The sequence below is a fragment of the Cryptomeria japonica genome, chromosome 11 (genome assembly GCF_030272615.1).
Source record: "Cryptomeria japonica chromosome 11, Sugi_1.0, whole genome shotgun sequence".
In the NCBI taxonomy this organism is placed as follows: domain Eukaryota; kingdom Viridiplantae; phylum Streptophyta; class Pinopsida; order Cupressales; family Cupressaceae; genus Cryptomeria; species Cryptomeria japonica.
Window position 1 is genome coordinate 277417144 of NC_081415.1, and position 23563 is coordinate 277440706.

Consider the following 23563-nt stretch of genomic DNA (forward strand, 5'->3'; position numbering starts at 1 on the left):
GCGTTACATGTGCCCAAGATAAATTGGGCACCATGAAAATGCATCTGTGAGATATTACCAAAAGTTGGTATTAAATGCAATAAAAAAAAGTTAAGGCCTGAACTTTTATCCCATACACTAGCATTAAATTAAAATATGAAGTTATTACAAAAATTCTCAGGGATATAATTACAATACCTAATAAAAAAATCTAAATGCTAGTTATATAGTCCCTAATACTTGTAATGTTAAAATCTTCTAGATGATTAAATGAAGAGTAGCTGAGTTTGGTCACCTTTTCATCTATGTCATTAGCTTAGTTATTTGTATACATGTTCATTGTTTGGATTACAAACGACATGCCCGGTCGCTCTGATTTTCATTGTGCCTGCATTCTTCTTAACCTAATCTCGATTATACAACCCAATAAATTGTCATCATGGTGATGAACCCTTCTTGCTATTTTTATATACATGCCATCACCTTCATGGGTTTTTACCTTTGATGTCGTAATTTCTTGTTCAAGACGTTCATTATCAACAAAGATGCGGTACGTACGAAAGAAGTAGCAGCTAGAGAATCTCAATGGAGAAATCAATAACAGGAGTGGAACCTCATTGAGAAATCTGCGTGTGATGTGAATAGGACAGTAACTAGATACAAAAATAAAAGAAATGAAATAGAAAAACATATGATATAACGAAATGAGAGCCTAATAAGTACAGTGGCCAAAAACCAGGAATGTGAAGTTTAGTGATAGGAGAGAATAAGAGGGGCTTAGTGATGAGATCTCGGTGATATGATGAGGGCGAAAAAAGCTTTCATGAAGTAAAGTAAAATAAGCAGTTTAAGATAAAGAGGCTTAATTATTAAAAATACATGGGAGATTTAACATTTTTGAAGACAAATTCTGTTACTTATGATGCTATAAACTGTGTCAATAATATACACCAGATATTTGAAAGGATTCTTATAAATAGAATTACCTACTCAAAATATACCAAATTCTGTTACTTATAACGTCATAAGTTGTGTGAGGCACGAACTAGCGGACACGTTGTGGTTGATGTCTCGTAGCTTGGAGGTAAACCTCGCTGCTTTATTGTTTATCCTGTATGCACTTTTTAGGAAAAAATTATTAAATTTAATATTTACATGTTAATTGATTAGCTACAAAGAACATGATTTTTTTAAAATCAATCCAAACAACACTCTGCTGACGCTGTCCAAAGGCGAACTTATACTTGAGATCAATTGTAAATGACATTATGAGGGCTTTCAAGATTCCCTTGATTTAAAACTGCACTGAACAGAACTAGGAGGAATATTTTGAAAGCGAGATGATTATTTTATTTTAGAATTCACTGGGTCAAGATACAACCATGTAAATCTGATAAATTCTGTAAATACAAAGCCCTCACAAAAATGAGGTTAGTGAATGCCTCAACCAAAAAAAAATAGCATTCAATTATCCTGTTTATATACTGTACAGAATTTCACAAATTTTGAAGAGAGAGGATCTTATTTCCGATTCACTCCCTAAACAGAAAGAAGCATATTTTCAACTATCTTAGCAATACTTTTAACCAAAGCCAAAACCTTCATTGGCTTCATGAATAGCCAGAAGCAAGCGTTCTTCCAATTGTTCTCTTGATGGATACTCAGGCAAATCTAACTGATTGAAACTGCAAGGAGAACAATTTAATTGATCAAATTCAAGCAAAGTTAGGATACATCATAACTCAAAAATGGATGAAATCAGCGAAAAAATAAAATATTTACCAGGTATGAGCTGATGGCAACCTATCAGGACTTCCATATGCCTTGTGAATTTGGAACCTTTGAAGGCCTGAGATGCCCTGCAATGCTTTAAAACCTTCCAAGGGGACCTATTGCAAATAAAATCCAGTTAGAATGTTTTGATACACCAAAAAGAATTTAGCAACTAAATACCCCTGTAGATTACTAAGACGTCAACATAATAACAATCATAAGTTCCATAATATTCTGTGCTTGCAATGGCATCCAACTGCGCCTCCCCTTTGCAGCATAGCATATTACCAGTTACAGTCCCAACATAATTAAGAAAAATTTGAATCAAATCACAGAATCAGTTCACTATTATGCAGTTGTTCATGTAATCTCATGAGATAGACTTTCAACGCAAATATGTTTAGCAAAAAGGTAACTTGATGGCAAACAATTTTTGTTCTTAAAAGAATCAAGCCCAGCAAAGAATATTAATTTTTGAGTTGCCAATAACGAACCATACTAGATGAGTTATAATTGTAAAAAAGGAAATAAACAGCTGATAAAATTACCTTTGATGTTCCAGTTACAAACTGAATTAGCCGAGCCCTATCTTCTTTATTGAAACTCTGCACAGCCTCCCAAAACCACTGGATAACAGGGGATGCTGCACTGTAACCAGCATACTCTGTATTTGCTCTCAAGTCATCCACTGCAAACAAATGATGAAATCATTATCAATCACAAATCTTAAATTGGCAAATAGACCTACCATTCCACAAATAAGACAAATATACCAAACAAAACAATACAGAATATTCATAAGAAGAGAGCCAGTCATATTTATCAATTACGATAATCAATAACTAGCTCATAAGTTAAATACAGATATCAGTCAAATATGAGAGATATCAGCCTCAAGGTGCCAATCTTAAATGATGGGTTTATTCATTTCAAAAAATCAGATAAGCACCTCTTCTGTTTTGTGTTACATATGAATTGTAATGGACTTACTTAAAAGGTAAGGCCACAAGACATTATACAAATGCAAAATCGAATTGAATTTAATTGGTAGACATGGTCCAACTAGGAACTCGAGCCACAAAAGAACTCAGAAATCTTTTTAGAATTTTTTTAGGTGTGAATACTGATTCATCACCTAGTCTTGTGAAAAATAGCTCCCATTTAGTGAACGCTACTCCAAACTTATATTCCATAATGACACATCAATGTATGATTTTAGATTTCTATAGCTATAGTAATGGACTTATTTTTTGATTGAAAGTCTACGATTACATTGTCAGAGAAGAAGATGTCTCATAAGGAGCTGAACAGTCTATACTTTCATTTCACATTTTTATGGAGCAGGATATAAGAAGACGCTAATGATATGCCCTCTATTTTCATTTGTTGGGGTTTAACATTTTTGGAAGACAAATGTGAGTAGTGCCAAGCAAACAAAGTAGGCACATGTTGGCACCTTCCAACAGGTCCAACAATGCCAACATCACAATCAGGTTGGGCAAATACCCACCAAGTTGCCTAGAAGTTAACAATGGGTGAAGTGCACCACATTCCCAACCACCCTGGAGTAGCAGGCACCATATTCCTTGCCATGTGACTGCTCAACAAATCTGCAGGGTGCACTAACAGTACTGTTGCTCTTTCGCATCATGGAATACTTGAGCAGCACAAATGGATACCATAGCTTCCATGGAACATAAGTACATTCACAGAATAGCACACAACAGCCCCACCCCTGCGGAAGGATTCAATCTCTTTCTTTCTTCTCTTCACTTTTGAGCATTGGCTTTTCTGTCAGTGATAAATGTTTATCCACCTTATAGAATGAACATGCTTACAGCCCTTCACCTCCTCACACTCAATGTTAAATGTCTCTCAGAAGAATTACAGGTATACAAACAAATCTTATGTTAGCACTAATAGTACTATTCTAAAATCAGAAGTATAGTACAAAGATGCCTCTTAACTTGTTTTGGTTTCTTCCAATTATAACCATGAAGTATGATCTTTAAGCAGTGGTGTTCAGTATTGACTTCCCATTCCTAGTCAGTGATAAATAGCCCACGTCTGGATTTATAGTTATGTATGTTTTACTGCCACATTTTAAATTCTTTTTGGAATCATCATCATAATCCATACTGAGGTGAACCTCTGTCTAGGAACCATGCAGAAATAGATTATATTGATGTTAGTGGTTGACCAAAGCAGGTCAATAGAACTCACATGTATAGCAAGAACAACCAGGACTGCAAAATTAAAGTCAGTAGGAATCTAAGAGTAAAGGGGTCAAGCAAACTCAATTTATTAAATAAGGCAGAATAAGAAAGAACCTAGAATCTGTCAACGATTGAATCCATATATCAATGGGGAGTGAAACAGTGAGTTGCAATAGCTAATCAGGTTAGGGATCAAACAAACTCAGTTCACAGTAGAAGATAGGGATAAGCAATAAAGCGAACAACCCAGGCAACGCAATGAAACAAGGAAAGGGAAAGGATCTGCCATCATCTTTCAAGAATGCTGGAACTGCAAAGTTTGATCAAGAGTGCAGGCAGCAATTGATAAAGTGAATAAATAAATTCATCAAAGTACCCTATAATAGATAAAACCCAAAAGAATAAGCAGCCCAAAGAAGAAGAGAGGGCAAGGCTCACATCAACCTTCTAGAAGAAACAGAACAATAAAGAAAAGAAACAGCGTATGAATAAAGATGTGGGACAAAACACTTGTTCAAATATACCTTGTGCCCAGTGAAACCCGGGGACACATTTCCAGCATAATTCTAGCCATCTTGGAAACGGAAACAGGTCCGGGGACAGGGGGGCAGTTCCTTGCCGTTTCCAACATTTCCTGTTGGGGGGACAGCTGGGGACGTCTCAGACATTCCCCAACCAACCCAGGGACAGCCATCCATCCCCCCCAAGGGACTTATTATATTGTTTGGTGGCCCCCCGCACCTCGCAGCAAAATAAAGAATTCCAAACAGCAGTTTGCAAGCTTCCACATACAATTCACACCATTCAGAACATCATTTCAGGGTTGAGCACTGAATGGCCTCCTGCAGTCACTATCCATAGCCAATACAGCAGTTTGGGAAGCGTTTGGGATCGCTGGAGGGGTTATAACTTATACTTCAAGGCCCTGACATAGGAGGCAATGCAGCATGTTTTACCACAATTCAGATCTAACATGGGTTCATTTTAGGTGTATAATGACTGTAGTAACAGTGTACAGAGCTTGATCATTGATCGCTGTCCTAGCAGCATCCAAGTGCATTTTTTGCAAGTGCGGATTGAGATTGTGTAATAAGGACTGCAGACTTATATTAGTGCAGATTGTGTAAAAGGGAATGCAGAATTATGTTAGAGCAGATTGTGTAGGGATTCTCATCATCTAAGGTGTTATTCCAATTTGCTGACCAATATTGTTATTTATATTCAAGGTACTTATATCTGAACATTGTATAAGCTTTCATTTTGTCCAACTTCCACTGTCAGAAGTATTATTTATATCAACAACAATATTTCTGGTTATGAACAATCAAATACAACTGGTGATCTATGCACATTGATTTTAGATTTATCAATGTTATCTTTAATTTTCAAAATTCAAATTTCCCTATATATCTTTAATTTTCCTTATTTTTTATATAGCCATGTCCCCCTATGACATCCCCTCCATCCCCAAAAATGGCAAAACAAAAATCCATCACGGAAACCCATTTCCCTACCCCCATCCCCTCGTTCTGGAAACTCAGGGTAACATAGCTTGTGCCAAATTGCCCATCATTTGAATTGTGAGCCAAAACCTCTGGGCAAATATCATGAGTCGAATTCTATTTGGAAACTATCAAGTTAAATCCTCTTTCACAATTACAAAGTGTATACTAGCATTGTTTATTCAACAAAAACCAATGTCATCAGTGACAAACATCCTCAGACAGAATTCTTGTCATACTTAGATGTATTGTCTACTTTATATGGAAGAGAAACCATCCATGCTTGAGTCTTAAACAGATAAACAGATTGGCCTGAATTCTATTATAATTTCTGTATATTTAAGAAAAGAAAGAGTGGGCATTGAACTCACAATCAATTTCTGGAAGACCACTAATTAAAAGTTCAAGCTCCTTGTCATTGAAGATGGAAATCAAGTTTCTTGGAACCAATTCATTGAACCCCTCCAAGAAAGCATTTATTTGAGGACGAATTGCTGTAGTGAGGCGATGTTCAGCAACAAGATCAACATATTCATGTTTGTTTTCCTCTGTTACCCTTATATTTCTCCCACCAGGAATCAGCTCATGATCTGTGACCTGCAGAACAGCCTCAGTCAGCAAAGCTAGATATAAAAAATAACATCGGAGAACAAACCATTTGCATGTCTCTTTACCTCTTCCTTCTCATAAAGTATGAGCTTTTCCTCATCCGCATCCATGCTAAATGTAAGATCAGGCATGTCCCTTATATCATTCTATTCAACAAAAACACCAAATTGGTTCAAAATAACTATTTGCACAAATCTAACTACCAATTTATCACCAACTATTATGAATGGAACAGAGTCCCTCAATTCAGATTTTTTAATTACCTCAAGCATCCACTTAAGATTCTTATAATAATCTGGATCCACAGCCTCAATATCGTGATAAGTAACCTTAGCTCCAAGTATGTGTTTGTAAAAAGAACGAGTAAAATGAACATCCAAAAGCTGTCCATCAAATAAAGCTTTTGCAACCTGCACATGGCATACCACAAAACTAGACAACCGTTAAATCTTATTTCCAAATCCTACATTGCAAATGCCCCTAACAAAATTATTTCCACATTTGGTATATAAGATAAAATTATAAAATCAATAATTCTGACATCTTATTGTGTAGCAAATATTAAGTATTTGTACAAATAGAGAAGCAAAGTGATCGTTTACAAACTTACCACTCTCCCAACAAACTTGAAGTAAGAAAGGTGTTCTGTTTGGTAACAAGAATTTGGATTGGGCTGGAATGTCGCTTCATTTCCAACAGTAGTAAATAGCAAAGCATTTTTATCAAAGATTACCCTCGACAATAATTGATACCATTCCCTTGTGAGCCCACCAGCATCAATACCTTCCTCCCCTTGAAAGTGAACATTCAATCGTCCTTTCAGCTCTCTGGCTTGTCTCATTCGAAGTTGATTGTATGAATCCTCCAAAACATATGCTCTTCGCACAGATATGCGCACAGAACTGTAATTTTGATGATCCTGATGTTGTCTTATTTTTGACCTAAAATATGCGCGTTTATTGTCAAATTCAATTAAGCGTGGAACCTTCAACAAGAGAGAGAGAGACTTCTCAAGCAATCCTGAATTTTGGCGGACAAAGGCATTCAAAAGCCTCTTGTGCTTCTCAGCAAACTTCATGAGAGTGATGCCCTTTTCATCAATTTTCCTTTGCTGAGCTGTTGAAGAGAGGGACTGTGTAGACTCAAACAAGCTTGTAGCTTCTTTTACTTCCGTAGCAGTGGCACTTATGCACTCTAACTGACCAGATGTTGTTTGACCAGATTGCAACTTTTCACATGTTACGAAAAATGCCTCAATATATGGTAAGACCCTTTGTGTGCCAGGAGGTAGTGGTGGTAAGATGCCATTAGTACCAGAAGCTGAAGGTACAAGAGACATTGAAGATGACCGATTTTCTATCTTGCTGATGCAGAGGCTGAGTTCTTGCCATAAAGGCTCAAGACCTGCATTTAGGCTCCTAATTGTACCCAAACTTTCAGCATGCTCTTGTTCAGGCAAGACCTCGTCATCCTTTTCTTTTTGAAATGAAGCAGCAAGGGAGCTCAATGCCTGTAACACTCTGAGAATTGCAGCACCAGACAATGTAGTTGAAAGAACTATGTTTTCTCCCTCCCCAAAAGATTGCAATTCACTTACTGCAATATTGCTCAATGTCTCCGTAGCATTTGCCAACTCATTAATGAAAAGATGCCGATGTGAAGGGACTATTTTCACTAACTTCATTAATACATCCACAGAATGAGAATATGCAAGTTCAGACAAGCTGCAATGTGATTAAAAGCAAATCAGTTACTAAAACAAACTCTATAACTTCCAAAGAAATTAATATTTATCTAATATACAAAGTTACTCATTAGGAAATCTTCAACATAATTTATAGTTCCACGATCTATGAAAATATGAGAACTGAACATATAAAGAAAAGTATTTAAAAATAGATTTCCAGCAAAGAAAAATCAAGGAACAAAAGTAGACTCCAAAAAAAATTTGAAAAATTCGACCTTCACAACCAAAGTAATTTTGTCAATGGTATAAAATAGCACATACAAAAGAAATGGGAGTCAGGCAGGCTCTTTTTTATGTGTTTAAAAAACATAAACCTAATTAAAATTTTGGTATTTCAGAAAAACAACAAATATGGCTTTTAGCAGCATTAACTTGTCTGTTTGACAAGCACAACTAACAGTTAAATAAAGTTCCATGAATGTTCACAATTTTTTTAGTAAAAGAAAAAAAAGGAAATGTTGAGACTATGAATAAATAAACACTAGCACCTCCCAATAATCATCCAATTATTATGCTTACCAGTAATCTTACCCAGTCTAAATTTAATTTGAAATTTGTCTACAAATTAGTAAAGAAAACAACGAACAATTAAAATGAACTTTTTACATTGTAGCCACCTGTCTATAATCCTTACCCTTCACGTGCCAGCAAGGATGACAACAATCTAAGCTCTGTTTTGGGAATACCAAGAAGAACAGTCGTAGCATCAAATTTCTTTCCTGTACCAGAAGATGAAGCATGGGAAGCCATCTCCAACCCTGAAGAACCTAACTGGTCATCTGTTGTTCCATCTGGAGGAGCAGGCTTTTGAACTGAATCCAAAGGTTGAGACTCAGACCCTGACTGAGCATCAATTTCAATACTCTGCATTATTACTTTAAGAAGACCCATAACCTGTATTCATCAAACAGGATATCAGTAGTTGACAACATTATAAAACCAATGCTAAGATGAACATTAATTGAAAGCCAGTGCTAAAACTTCTTTTAGATTTACCTGTTCAAGATGAGCAGTGCTTCTTGAATATAAAGGCTGATTAAGAAGCTTTAACAATAACACAATAGGAAATTTGCCACTATCCTCCTCATTTATAGTTTCCAATCGATTTTCTTCATCGATCATCAATGCTTTACCCCGACCCATATCATGATCTCTTTTGGGTTTAAGACTCTTATTTTCTTCTAAATAAAGTAGATGTTTTGCAACAAGCGGATGGTTCTGAGCCAAATGCGTTAAAGTTTCCAATACACGACGTGATACTAGAGGTGGAACTCCTGAAAAGAATACCCCTTCCCTTCAGCATATAAACTAAAAGTTTATTTTTCCAAATAAACAATTTAGAAAGACCTCAAATAAACTTACCATCTGATAGCTGTGGCCGAGAATAATTCACATGTCCCAAACAACCATATAATCGATATGATGACATGCCATCAGAATCAGAATTTCCAGCAGAACCTTCTACATCAGGAAGCAACATATCCAAAAGAAGTTGCACAAGGGTGACTCGTGTAACACTGTGGGTACATATGTTAAATAATAGACGCTGCAGGGGTCCCTTATAAACAGGCTGCAAGAACAATAATAGTGTCAACATTTAGTGAAAAAATGTCAAACATACAAGCAAGAAAAAACATAAAGTGATATACCTGTACAAGGCGAAGAAGACGGAGCATGGCTTTCAAAGCTTGAGCATCAACTAAAGGCTTCCCATCCGCTTCAATCAATTTATCCCCAAAAATTGTTTTGTGGGTACTTGAACTTCCAACTCTGTCTGACCCCATGGAACCATTTCTACCTCCTATCCCAGAACCATTTCGTCTACTTCTATCAATCAATGTTCTTCGGGCTGCTCCTAGTCTATCTGTGGGAAGATAATAACCAAACCTTTGGCGCAACCTTCGTGCCTCAGTAACAAGTGATTCAGATATATTTGCTAGAACAGCCTCAGGAGATGTCAACAAAACCTACATTCCAGACAGGCTATAATAATTCAGAAATCAACTCAAACTAAATATCTAAAACACAGAACAATTAAAAAAATTTAAACAACTTCATACACAAACAAGCAGACCACATGCCTCAGCACGAAGATCAGGAGGAAGTGTAGCAAGTATTGAAGCACTATCCATATCAACAGGTTGTCCTTCAAACTGGCGAGACTGGAGCAATCTCTGAGCACGTTGCTGTGCAAGGACTTCTGCTTGAATGTCTGGAGGAAGTGCGGCGAGAAATTCTGGATCAATCTCATCAGTATTTGGTGGATCATTATTCACAGTTTGTGCCGGTTGATTCTGCTGCGAAGCAAGTACCTCGGTTCTTAAATCTTCAGGAAGGGCCTCCAAGAAGGCAGGATCAATAGATGGTCCTGCAGCCAGGTTTGTTTGCTGTTGTTCAGTGGAAGCACCATCAATCACAGTTTGATTCATCTCTCTTACAGTATCAGGTTGAACTGGGTCTCTATTGGTGTTTTCCACTTGCACACCTTCCATATTTCCTGATGTATTAATCTGGTTGAGGTTTCCAGTTGCACCTAGGACCCTTCCCAAAGCCTGAATCCTTGTAGTCTGGGAATCTCCTAGAGGTGGCCTTTCACCAGCATCATCATGGCCATCAGCACTTCCAATTTCAACTTCCAGGCTGCGAAGGCTTTCACCCAAAGTTGCACCACTACCACTGCTATCTTGGCTTACAGCTTCTACATCCCTCATGGATCGTTCATTGCGTTCATCCTGCACATCAAGGTCATGTTGACCCGAAATTGTAGATTGATTTACCTGTACCTCAGAACTGTGTTGCAATGGTTGAGCTGCATCCGTGTTTATATTCTCACCAATATTTCCCTCAGTCTGTGATTGTTCCTGTTCCTCTCTAACTAAATTATCTTCTTGTGGTTGTAAAGTTGGAGTACCATCATCTGCAGCTTGTGAAACACTAGCTTCACCTTTTTCATGTGACACATTGGCATCATTTCCTTGAACTGTTGGGCCATCCTCAACCGGTGTAGCCCTCCGTAACTGAGAAACAAAGAGCTCCTCAATACCCAATGCTATTGAAGAATTATTGGTTCCTCGAAGCTGCTGACTATCGTCCGCCCAATTACTCAGACGATTCCCAGGTCGTCCACTTCTTAGGGTTCGAAAAATAGAGTCTAGATCAGATGGAGCAGAAGTACTCTCCAGATTCCTGTCCATAATAAGCCGATCACCTGCATTTTCTGAAATCACGTGTACATCTATACATAAGTTGATTAAATCGATAACAAATCCAGAATATCAATCATTTGAAACACAAAAACTATCATAAGTTAGTAAATTACCTGTAGATCGATGCATCACCGATCTAGATGGAACAGATGGTACAAGTAAAGGATGCTGAAATGCTGCCCCACGATCATCTGTCCTACCAAGAAGATTATAGATTGAGGTAGTGCGTCCCTGCCTACGATTTGCACCAAAAACTTCTTCAATTGGCATCACATGAAAAGGATCTGAAGGAAAATCACCTTCACGACCTAACACTTCAAAATGATTGAACATATCAATCCCATCTTCCAATCTGAATATGAAGTTATTCTCATCATCATCATCCTCTTCATCTTCCAAAATGTCATCCTCATCAAAATCATCACCAAGCTCATGGACGTCTTGGTCATCCTGGTCAGCATCTGGGTGTGACAAGTGATGAACATCATCCTCATCTAGCTCCTCGTCATCTTCCTCTTCATCTTCATCATCATCTTCTGCATCTTCTTCTCCACCATCGCCACTCATTTCCTCTTCCTCATCCTCATCAGCAGAACTATCTTGCCCACCATTATCCATGCTATAGTCAGCAACCACACCATCTTCTTCAACACTCTCGTGTGTAAAATCCTCCTCAGACCCAATCATCAAATTTGCAGCATTTTGAATGGACATAAGTGCATCATGTGAGGATTCCATTTGGTCAAAATCTGTTTCATTCTGTCGTGGTTGAGCAATTGTATCTGATGATGGCCCTTCTTGATTTTCTCCATCATTTGGAAGCTGATGGCGACTTGAATCAGATGCCCCACGACTCCCATGTTTATTTTCTGAATCTTCCTGACTTTGAATCTGTTCCACAGTTAAGGACTCTAAAGCCTTCACAATGCCATTCACAATCTTAACAGAATCAGGATGGTCTAAGTCTAGATATTTTAGTGTTAAGCACAATGCCTGAACAGCTCCAACGTCAATTAAAGTTTTTGACACTTCAGCTGAGATATTTGAGCCCGATGGTGAACGTGCTGCAAGAACATCATTGATAAAATCTATAAAAGCATTCATTTGGGAATCAGGAGGTTTATAACCACCATCATGACTGTCAAAATAAGCATTGAGAAAATTGACGATCTCCACAAATACTCGTCTCCGTCCTTCCCCAGAACGGACACACACTGCCATCAAAAATTGGCTAGCTTTGCTTGAGAGCTTCTGTCTCCATTCACTATTTGGTGGCTTCTCTTTTGAATGATGCCCCCCATATGGAAGAAGCCTATTAAGGACATGGTACAAAGGTCCACCATGGCCCATCACTGTAGACCCTCCTTGTAATGGACCTTTAAAGTGGCTGCTTTCTGTATCACGCCGCAGAACAACATTTATTGCTGATGGATACATTAGTAATATTTCTGTAAGTAACTTCAAAATAAAAGCAGCTCTTGCCAAAGCAGCTGAAGATTTACATTCAAGCTCCACATTATCCTTGCCAACAACAGCCTTTCCTTTCCCATCTAGAGGGTTCTCATCAACCTCCATGTCTGTGGCAGAACCCAAACATTGAGATTTCCCTCCAATATCATCTTTAGCAGAAGGTGAAAATTGAATGACTACATCCAAAAGTTGCTCAATCACACTTGCAAAGTTATGGGACGATTTCTTATGGCCTTTAGTTTTCCCTCCAACGTCAGAAATTTTGATGGATCCATTTCCTACATTTCCAAGCAAGCCCTTTTCAACCTGGATGGCCTTATCCCCAGTACCTTGCTTATCTTTTTCCAGAAGCTTTTCTTTTTCTTTTCCCTTTTCCTTCTCTCGATCTTTAGACAAAATCACATAAGGCCTCTCTCCATGCATTTCAATCTGACAAACTGCTCGTGCAGCCAAAATAAAAACAGCAGGATCTCTTGAAATAACAGGAGCCAAATTTGATAGAAAAGTGCGAGGACTTACTCTTCCACCAATATTTCGAGTTGAAGCTGCTACAATACTGTGCCGAATTTCAGACTCCATGGCTAGCTGAAGAGTATGCGGATCTTCAAGAATGTGACGAATGATAGTGGTTGCAACATTGTCAAACCCTGAAAACAAGCACTTAGTTGGCAAGTTTAGCAATGCAGCCAGTCCACCCTTTTCAAGGAAGCGCAATGCTATAGCATGGACTCTTGTCAGCCTTGCACAGAGCTGAAGCAGAGCTTGTATGGTAGTAGAGGGAAAATGAATCTGAATGAAATTGCAGACAATGTCAATCGCTCTTTTCTGTTCTTCAGATGTCATGTACCCTTCACCAACATTAAAAGCATTTTCTAAACTCTTCTGCTGGTTATCAACCACATTTTCAGAATTCTGAAGGCTTTCATCTCTTTTCTTCAACTGATCAGACATCAAAGCATTAGAATCCGATTTTGGCTTGGCCTGAACCATATGACCCAGAACTAGTAATATTGCTGTCACATATTTCAATTCTGGCATGCTCTCCATTTCAACTTCTGCTGGGCAAAAGTTAGAGAGAACATCCAACAAAACACTCACAAGACCATTTTGAGAGGCCACTTGACAAGCTACATTGTCCTCATGTAAAATTAAAGCCAAAACATGTGACGTCAAGGATAATAAACTATTATGTCTTCCATCACTTCCATTGCAAAGTTTCAGCTGATCAACAAGGAACAAAATAACTCTTTCTCTATCCTGACCATCATTCCGTGTGCACAAAATTACTAGCAAGTCCCTCAAAGGGAAAGCCAGTGAGTCCTTGGCCTGGAGCAACTTAACGCACGTGGATAATATCTCATCAATAGGAGGAGATTGCACCAAATCCTCTTCTTCCTCCATGACCTTTTGGTCTGTAGCCATCTCCTCTGTCGATGAAGAATCTGTGTTCCCCAACGATAAAGCCAATGCTCGTGCAAGTTCATCATCTTCTTGTGAGGCCTCCTCTGGATGGTTGATCAGCCATTCCATTGCTAACTCAACACGATTGGACCGCACATGTCTAAGAGCTTCCTCTGCCCTTGACCTTGAAAACCCCATTTCAACAATCATTGCAATTGCTGATTCATCAAGAGGTGGTGCAACACCTTGAAAGGATGCATTACCAACATTTCCAGTAGCTTTAACCATTTTAGCATCAACTCCAGTATAGACATGTTTCATTATAGAACAAATCAAACTAATGAATTCAACACTGCACTGAGGAAATAAGGGATGATTCCATAGAGGACGAACTGCTTTCAACACCTGGGACTGAAGTACCTTAGCAAAACTCTCAGGATCCTTAGGGAGAGAAAAATCTCCACCGGCCACAGGCTGCACTAGAAACTGTGATGAATTTGATGCTAAGATGGAAGTTGGCCTTACGAGGTGGTCCATAAGCCCTGCATAAGTAACTAATGTACTGAAAATCCAAGCCTTATCACTTTCATCTTTATGCTCCTGTTCCTTTACCTCTGTTTCCATCATAGAAGGTGTCTGCATTACAGTCCAGAGTAATTGACCAGTAGCTTCAAATGTTGTGAGTAAAGACTTGATCACACCATGAGCATAGAAACTGTTCAATAAAACAGGGTTACACGATTCTTGCCGGTCCACAATAACAGCCTGAATGAAATCAACCACCTTACCCAGATAAGAACACTTGGCTGAGATTGGTACTTCCGTCTCTGAAATATTTATATGTCCAGCAAAGTTGAGGTCATCCAGAAAGATGTTTGCAAATGTAGATGCAACACTCTTCGAAGCAGGACCAACAGTTGGAGACTCATCTCGGCGTCGAGAGGGAAGATGCATGACCTTACCCATTTCAGAAAACAAATGACTTATGTGGAATGACAATGACCTTAGAATCTCATAACAAAAAGAATGAAGTGACTTTGGCTTACTGCTTTCTGTTTTGCTTCTAGATGTTCCTTCATCAGAATGAGAAGAAATTTGACGACTGGAAATTTGTCGACTACGAGAAGAAGAGTCCATGTTCAGTCTTCGTTGAAGCCGAGCACGATGGCCAAAATCATGAAATAGGTGGATTAAATCAAAAAGTTGATGTTCAGCATTCCAAACACTTGACTGCCTATGCTGATTAAGAATAAGATCCACGTATTGTCCAATAGAAGAGGGCATATGTTCATCTATATCACTAGCAGGTGAATCCGAGTCAGTTGTTAGAGCCTTCACACTAGGACCATCATCTTTCTTCACCCCTACCTTTGAATCTTCAAAAAGTGCAATTTGCCACAGAATTTCTCGATGTATCCTACCAATGTCAATAAGTACGTCTTTGCTTCCATTTCCAAATTCTGTCATAAGTGCTGCCAACCATCGATTCTCTCTTGTTGCATCGGCCAGAAAAACAAAAAACTGTAGCACAAAAAAGCACCAAAATACTTTCTGGTTCAATCCATTTTCTGCAGCTAATAAATTTGTTCCAGCAACAGGATCTAATTCATCAGAAGTAGCCCTCAGATGACCCCTGAGAAATTCACAATACACCTGAGCAAGCACGTTTGAGTGCTGGTGAGTGAAGACTTTGGAAACTGCTACCATGTGAACGGCTACAGTCATCCCATCAGGAGATAATGGAATGCCTGGAAGTGTTAGAAAACTCATGAGTGCTTCAATACCCTTCTTCTCAACAAATATTCTACAAATATCAGAAGTTTCTAATGCTCGATGCACAAAAACCATAGCATGTGAAATGCATAACTGTAGAAAACGCTCATTGGTCATATTCTGAGCAGCTGTTCCAGTGACTGCAACCCCTGCATTATATTTATCCTCAGAATCTGTTTCCATAGGAACAGGACAATCCTTCATCTCTTTGGATTCCAGCCCTACTATCTCCATTGTAGCAACTTTCCTGAGAATTTCAATGATAACATCTACACCAGGTCCTCTTAAAGATGGAACATGGCGCATTAACTCTTCCATTGCATTAGCCAAAGGAGCAACCCCTTCATTCAGTGATAACAAATACTTCCGCGATGTGAAGACACCTACAAGAAACTGCAAAGCATTTCTTTCAGTAACTGCCTGCAATCCAACATTGTTAAGGCATAGAGCATCCAGACCATTAGGGATGCAGCAAAGTGCTTTCGAAGAAGGCAACAACAAGTCTTCTGAAATAGCATCCAAAAATGCGGTGGGAAGTCCTGCTGCATGCAGCATTGAGAAACAAGTTGGATCTTTATGAATTAGTTCATTCATAAGTGTGACACCAGAAGAAAAGATGTCACCTCCAAACTTATGGGAATGACGAAATATTAAAGATAAGCTTGATGGCAAAGAACTCTCCTCTGAGTTTGGAGCCCTTGCAGCAGTCGCCGGTGCATAGGTTGTTAATCCTAGAACCTTAAGCAAGGCCTTAATAAGTCGCCTCTGACTATACAAAATCTGTCCATATTTCAATTCATTAAATGATGATGTTGCAATATCACTCCCTTCAGAAACCTCCACAACCCTGTTAACCTCAATTTTCAGCCTTCTGACTGAATTATCTAGACCTCTAAGATCCCGGAATAATGTAACTGCAGGACTACTGTAATCCATAAACTTTCGGAGAATCTTTACAGCACATACAACAAGATGCATGTGAGTAGAATTGGTGTCCTCTAACAAAGGAAGAAGGGCTGGAATCAGCCCTGTTTCTCTCGTAGGACTTGGAGAAGCTGATGATGACGTAACATGTGCCAAGAAAAAGTATAAAGCACCTTCCACTAATGAAATAGAACATGCTTCTGTCGTAGTCAATGACATCACAGCCTTTTGGAGCAAGCTCAACAGAAACACACGATTGGCTGCATTGGTAACTATGTTTGGAACATTCAACGCTCGACTCCTCTCTTGGGATGCAGATATTGCTGCAAACTGGTAACTTAGAGCCCACATAGCTAATGCCCTAATATCATCAGGAATTAGATCCTCGGACTGCAGGACCTTCATTAAATCATTCATAAACTCTGGATCATTTGAAAAGAATGCCCCTAATTCTTCGTGGGTATCACTTGACTGCACAAGTACCATAAAGGCTAGAAGCCTGATACAAGTATACTGCCTGCGACTGGTGATTGAAGAAAAAGCAGATGCATACCGGATTCGAGTCCATATGGTAAATCTAAGTTCACCGGGTATCTGGTATTTATGTACTAAATCCTTCAAAAAACCAATGCTATCTTTTGGTTGCAGAAGCAACCCAGGAACATGCACGACTTGTAAACCAGCCATATTTTGACCACTTGTATTTTCTGCAGAGTCCAAAGCATTATCCTTATAAAACTCAAAATGCAGAGTAGACCCCAACTGGCTTGCTGAGGAATCACAGCCATTTTCTACAACACATGAGAATAATCCCAGGCCTTCTTCTTTACTACCCCATCCCTGTGACAATGCAAGCAGATGTCGATTCAACACCACATTTACCGGTAATCTTCCACTAAGGTGTAACTTTGCTGGGTTAATCTTTACAAGAGCCACAAGTGCTTGCAGAGCTGCTAAAAGTATTTCAGGGTCATTTGATGATAGAAGATGTGTAAAGTGCTGCAAAATACACCAAGTTAAAAGGTGAGATTTCCATTTACCATGGACAAACTCCAAACTGTTGTTTTGACAAATAGTCCAAAAAGAATGAATTCCGTGTAAAATGCAACCAGGTAACTTAAAATTCACATATCCATTACCTCTAAACCACTGAAAGAACCTTTATCTCGACAATTTTCAAATATTATGGTAAGCACTCTCAGAATTTGCAGAACTGCGCCTTTTGGAAAGAGGATTTCTTCATCCAACATATTGTCAGATAACTGTAGATCATTTCTAGAACTGACATATTTACTTAAAAAAAAGTTAAAATGTAAAAACAATTCTGTCCAATGATGGAAGCTACCCTGTTATACAAAAAAATCAAAATTAGAAACTAAATAAAAAAGAATCTAACATAAAGTAATTCGCATAGACAAAAAAATAGAACTTGCCTTGTCATCGTAATCCCAAGTAAATCTTGAGAGAGGAGCTTCAATCTCCTCCAGTGGGATGCTAATTATGCTTTGAATGAATTCTGTTACCCTCCGAGGCTGCAAAAGTCTAGCATTAATAAAGCACTAAAACCATATGCACTGCAATTTTATACATAAACTAAAAATCAAAAAATTGAATAACATGATGGCTTCCCCATGATGAAAATGGTGTTGATTGAAATAATAACAAGTATATTGCCCCTACAATTATTGTAAACGACACAACTAGATTCATTTATATACAAGTAAGTAAAATCAGTTCTTCAAAAACCTATTACATATTTTCTAATATAAAATGATTGTATCTAAAAGGATATGGAAGCTATTGTCTAAAGAAACAACAAAGAGCATAGGAATTCACACTGCATGTTAAGGACCCTTTCGGTTACAGAAACAACTATTAGAAAGGTGGAGAATTTTACAAACCTTAAAATATTTTATATTATACCCCACAATTACATCCAAAAGAATGAGGAACCATTCACAAAGCACAGAAATTCACAGGATATTTGACTTCTTTTAGCCGAATAAAGCAACCATTACAAAAGAAAATTTGGAAAACAATCATAATTTGAGCCACTTTGTAGTGGCCAAATCCAGTTGGTCAGTAAACTGACACAAACACAAATCACAATAACATTGACACATGCACTGTCTTCTACAATGCAATAATACAATGTGGAAGCAACATAAATACCCTCTACATAATCAGCTGTGTTAGGACTACATATCTAAAGACGCTTCTTCAACCAATCATCCAGAAAGACAAATAATCAAAAGAAGAATGATGAAACAAATCATTTTGCACAACCCACGACTACCAGCATAATATTGTTATGAGTAATATTATCAAATTAAAAACTCAACAGTTATAAATAAAAAAATCAGAACTCTTGAGGCCCAAGCTACTGAAAATTAAGAGAAATAATATCAAAATATGAGTATGTATATTATCAAATTAAAAACTCAACAGTTATAAAGAAAAAAAATCAGAACTCTTGAGACACAAGCTATAAAAATTAAGAGAAATAATATCAAAAAGTGAGGACAATTTATACACACCTAAATTAGGTATGAAAAGTCCATTGACGATCAAAATAGTTGGAAACACTAATTATAATCAGAATAAAGGAAAAAAGACATCAAATTAACATCACAATATGTGCAGTGAACCAGGCAGTCATAAAAATGATGGTTGGGGTCTTGAGATTCATCCTACGATGATTCCTGGAGCACTGACCATGCTAATTAGTCTCAAAAGACCACAATTCATTCCAAACCATAATCAATATGTGCTGGCTACAGACCCCATAAGGTAGAGGTAACCCTAGTTACATTCATATAACGGAAGGCCTATTGAGATTTTAACATTTGCAGGGCCGGTTGTTTGCTCCTGCAACTAGGTCTAATTCCCATGTTACATAGATCTTTCGGCATGTAGCACTCAGTGTGGACTCCCTGCTAGAGAATTTCCCCAAAGCCAAGTTTTGAACTCAAATGTTCTAATAAGCCACCCTTGTATGCACAAGTTGGCATATGAAGACTAAAAATTGATAGATAAATTTCAATTTATGAATTGGTAGCGTTCCAGTTCCTATACATTCAAGTTAAGGCACCGTCATCCAAAGCTTCCCAATCAAAGTCAGCATAAACTTCACGGAACTGATATAATGATTAATTGGACTGGATTAAACACCTGAGATGAAACTCGGAATACAAGACAACAGTGAAAGCCCACCCCACCAAAATCCAGTGTCATAAAAGAACCACAACATGCCAACGCGATGCATATACATGCAATTCAGAACCCACAACCCAAAAACTGATTCTTTGAAACCCTAAACCCTCTAACCAAAAACCCAAGAGCGAAAAAGAAAGCCATCTCCAAAATCAGAAACAAGTTTCCCACGCCCAAAAAATCCATAACTAAACGTAACTAACTGTAGAAGGCCCTAAAAGCATTAAACCTCGCGCCAATGAGAGCAAAAGAGCATGAATTAGGATGAGATTGGAATAGAAAAACATGAAAACAAAACGGTTTTAAGACAAAATAAACATTAGAGATGCCCAGAGCACAAACATTCGATCCGATAAACCTTCAGATGCAGATAAAAACAGAGATATTAAATGAGATATAACAGATGAGAATCGATATAGTAATTACAGGATCAGTGTCCGATTTCCTTGCAGGCCTCATGCTGTCTTCTGCGATCAATTGGCGCAGCAACAAAGGCTGCCTGTGCCTTAGGGTCCCTATTTTGAAGAAGCCTGACAGCCACCCCTCCTTTTAATTTTCCTTCTTTTTCCTCAGCCCGTCCTCTTCCTCTTCTTTTACAAGCGGTGAGCGATTAAAGGAACTGAAAACCCCAGCGTCTTCCTTAAAAGCGAAGGAAGGTATTAAACCGCAAACATGGCTAATGCCTTTCGCTGTGATTTGGGAGCGAGCATTTGCATCATAATAGTAGGCTACACTCTATAATGCCCAAACAAGAGAGAGGCTTCACATTTGCTTTATGCATATGCTTTCCTTTTCACTTTTATCTCTTTTGCTTTTATAAGAGGTTATAGGGCAATTAGGTGACCCTAACAAAAATCATTTGCTTATGTTCACAAATGTCATTTGTTTTGTCTACCTCATTTGCTTAAAAATAGGAAAGCAAAATTCACTTTACATGTTAGGACTATACACTAAACCCTTATTTGGGGTACTTTTTATATTTAGTTTTCATTTTACATCACTTTGTGAGTGTTTTATTAGAATTTTGGTAAGTTTAATTGATTTAGTGTTCTTTTTTATATAATTTGTAATTGATCTTTAATAATTGAATTTAACTTTTTTCAAATGATTTTCAACTTTCCATTTATCAAATTTGCAAGCACATAAATGATTTGGTTTAGTTACATAATAAATTTGGCTATCATGCTTGAAAACTTAAATTAGTTCAAGGGGTTGAACTTAATTGGTTGATATATTGGTTTTTTTATGGAGACCCAAGTTCAAATCCTCATAGAGATATATAAAGTGGAATTCTAAGTTATGACTCTTAGCCTTCCATAGTTGGCTTTTAATGTGAATGTGATTTATAAATAAAGTGGATTTCTAAGTAGCGACTATTGGTCTTGTATAGGTGATTTCTAGTGTGTCTGTATTGGTCTCATGTTGATGCTCATATGAGCAAAATATTTGTAAATGATATAAATATAATATAAAAAAAAAACTCAAATTATATAAAAGGCTCAAGAAAATTCATTTCCAACTAGTCATTCTTAATCATTTCCTATACCAAAGCATTCAAATTGTTTGTTTAAGTCAAGTACAAAAGAACATCACCCCTAAGTCATTTCATTGATTTAGTGCTCCCTTTGCTCCAATTTTAATTGATTTAGCGCTCCCTCTTATCCCTTCTTAGTTGACCTTTAAAGACTAAATTAACACCTCCTTAAATGATTAACAACTCTCGATTTATCAATTCTTATATTCAAATTGCATTTACGAGCACAAAAGTGACTTAGTTTAATTATAGAATAAATTTGACTATCATATTTGAAAACTCAAATTTTATAATAGGTCCAAGCCAATTCATTTCCAACTAGTCTTTCTTAATCATATCCTAAACCAAAGCATTCAAATTGTGTGCCTTGCTCAAGTACAAAAGGAGATCAACCCTAGGCCATTCCATTGATTAAGTACTCACTTTGATCCAAATTTAATTGATTTAGTGCTCCCTTTGATCCCATTTTTAGTTGACCTTTAAAAACTAAACTAATCCCCTCCTCTAAATATTCTCAACTCTCAGTTTATCTATTTTTATATTCAAGTCAGATTTGCAAGCACGTAAATGACTCAGTTTAGTCAAAAAATAAATTTGATTCTCATGTTTGAAATCTCAAATTTTAGAATATGCCCAAGCCAAGTCATTTCTAAATACTCATTCTTGATCATTTCCCATAGGAAAGCAAGTACAAAAGGGCATCACACCTAGGTCACTTGATTGATTTACTACTCCATATAATCCAATTTTAATTGATTTAGTGCTCCCTTTAATCCTTTTTCAAAGTTGACCTTTAAAAACTAAATTAACACCTCCTTAAATGATTTTCAACTCTCAATTGATCAATTCTTATATTCAAGTCGAATTTGCAAGCACATAAATGACTCGATGTAGTTTTTTGGTATAGATTTATTGTCATGTTTCAAGACTCAAAAATATATATTAGGCCCAAACTCCCTCATTTTGAACTAGTCATTCTTCATAATTTCTTACATTAGAGCATTCAAATTGTGTGCCTAGGTCATATATAAAGGAACTGTAATGTGAAAAAAAATTAGGGTTTCCACCCAAGAGAGAGAAAACCCATAATTTTTCACTTAGGGATCATTACATTCAAAATAGAAAGGCAATCCACTAGATTCAATCAAAAATCAAATAAGGACTTAATACTAAATGGATTGAATTAATTTTGATTTCCTCTTTTGTGAGTTGAAATGTTGAATTAAGGTAAAATGCTGAAAAATGAAGGTAAAACTGAGAAAACCGTGAGCTACAGATGCGGGATTTTCGCACACACCTGGATTTGAGCAGTATATACAGATTTAGATCTAATCCTCGAAAAAGCTCCAAAAATGTTGGGACCGCGGTGGTAGGCGCCCTAGTCCTCCTACTTTTTTCACACGCCAAAAAGGGTTGCTTTGTCTCTGTAAATAATGCTTATTCTAATGATCGCAACTTTGTACCTATTTCCTGCACACACAAAAAAAAAGGGAAATAGGTTGGGAATAGGGGCTTGCCTTAGGTGAAACCCCATTTTTGCAATTAACCATGAAAAGATAATTGAAATGACTATAATGAAAGATTTTCCTTTTGAGGGAGATGTTGAATTATGACTGAAAATTGAATGATGATACTTCCTTGTGAAGTTATGCTTGCCTCCACCTGGAATTAGGGTTTATGAAGTCTTCAACAAAATAGGATGAATGATGTCCTCCTCAATGCTTGAATCTTGACTTTATTGCTACTCCAAGGCTTGAAAGAAGACTGAAAAATGCTCGATTGCTTGAATTCTTGATTGCTTGATATCATATGTGTGCTCTTTCTAATTGATGAATGCTTGTGTATGTTCAAATGAGAGAGGAAATCCTCTTTATATACTTGCCCGTAGGGAAAATTGGCTAATTTTTCGACATGAGCCGACATGGAGAGGGGGATCCCACTCATTTTTTAATTGCAAAAATGGGTTTAAAGAGGGCCCAAATTAGGGAGGACTATGGTGTGGCACCATGGTCCTAGTGAGGACTAGGGCGACATGCACTAGTCCTACCCTATTTTGGGTTAGGATCAAGGTGCCCAAGGGGGGGGAATCAAGGTTTGTGACATTTTATGAGGGGTGAGCATAATCAGGTCTTCAAATAAGCCAATGGGCACAAACACTAAGGTGAAGACCCAAATACGGTCAAAATTACAAAGGGTTAGGATGCCACATTTAGCCC

General features: G+C 37.6%; 1 protein-coding gene across 2 annotated transcripts; it reads right to left on the bottom strand.

Annotated features, from left to right (window-relative positions):
* Window positions 1-1304: 1304 nt before the first annotated feature.
* Window positions 1305-20576, bottom strand: LOC131068568 (E3 ubiquitin-protein ligase UPL1). 2 transcript variants are annotated; one of them, XM_058003792.2, is made up of 16 exons: window positions 20240-20576; window positions 18034-18132; window positions 17740-17946; window positions 11146-17599; window positions 9908-11061; window positions 9476-9793; window positions 9189-9396; window positions 8823-9100; window positions 8461-8720; window positions 6690-7803; window positions 6343-6489; window positions 6145-6225; window positions 5842-6067; window positions 2301-2440; window positions 1762-1868; window positions 1305-1664 (listed from the first exon to the last, which is right to left on the bottom strand). In XM_058003792.2, the coding sequence occupies exons 1-16, from the start codon at window positions 20270-20272 to the stop codon at window positions 1562-1564; spliced, it is 10929 nt and encodes a 3642-aa protein (XP_057859775.2). In that variant the 5' UTR covers window positions 20273-20576; the 3' UTR covers window positions 1305-1561. The 2 variants fall into 2 exon arrangements, with proteins under 2 accessions (XP_057859775.2, XP_057859777.2); XM_058003794.2 differs by having other exon boundaries at window positions 9908-11043; window positions 20240-20575.
* Window positions 20577-23563: the final 2987 nt, after the last annotated feature.

Bases quoted from the DNA above. Each gene is read 5' to 3' on its own strand.
- LOC131068568 (XM_058003792.2), bottom strand. From the start codon at position 20,272: ATGAGGCCTGCAAGGAAATCGGACACTGATCCT. The intron at 18,133-20,239 runs GTAATTACTATA...AGACTTTTGCAG, and splicing joins GGAAATCGGACACTGATCCT to CCTCGGAGGGTAACAGAATT. The intron at 2,441-5,841 runs GTGAGTTCAATG...ATTTGTTTGCAG, and splicing joins TGGTCTTCCAGAAATTGATT to TGGATGACTTGAGAGCAAAT.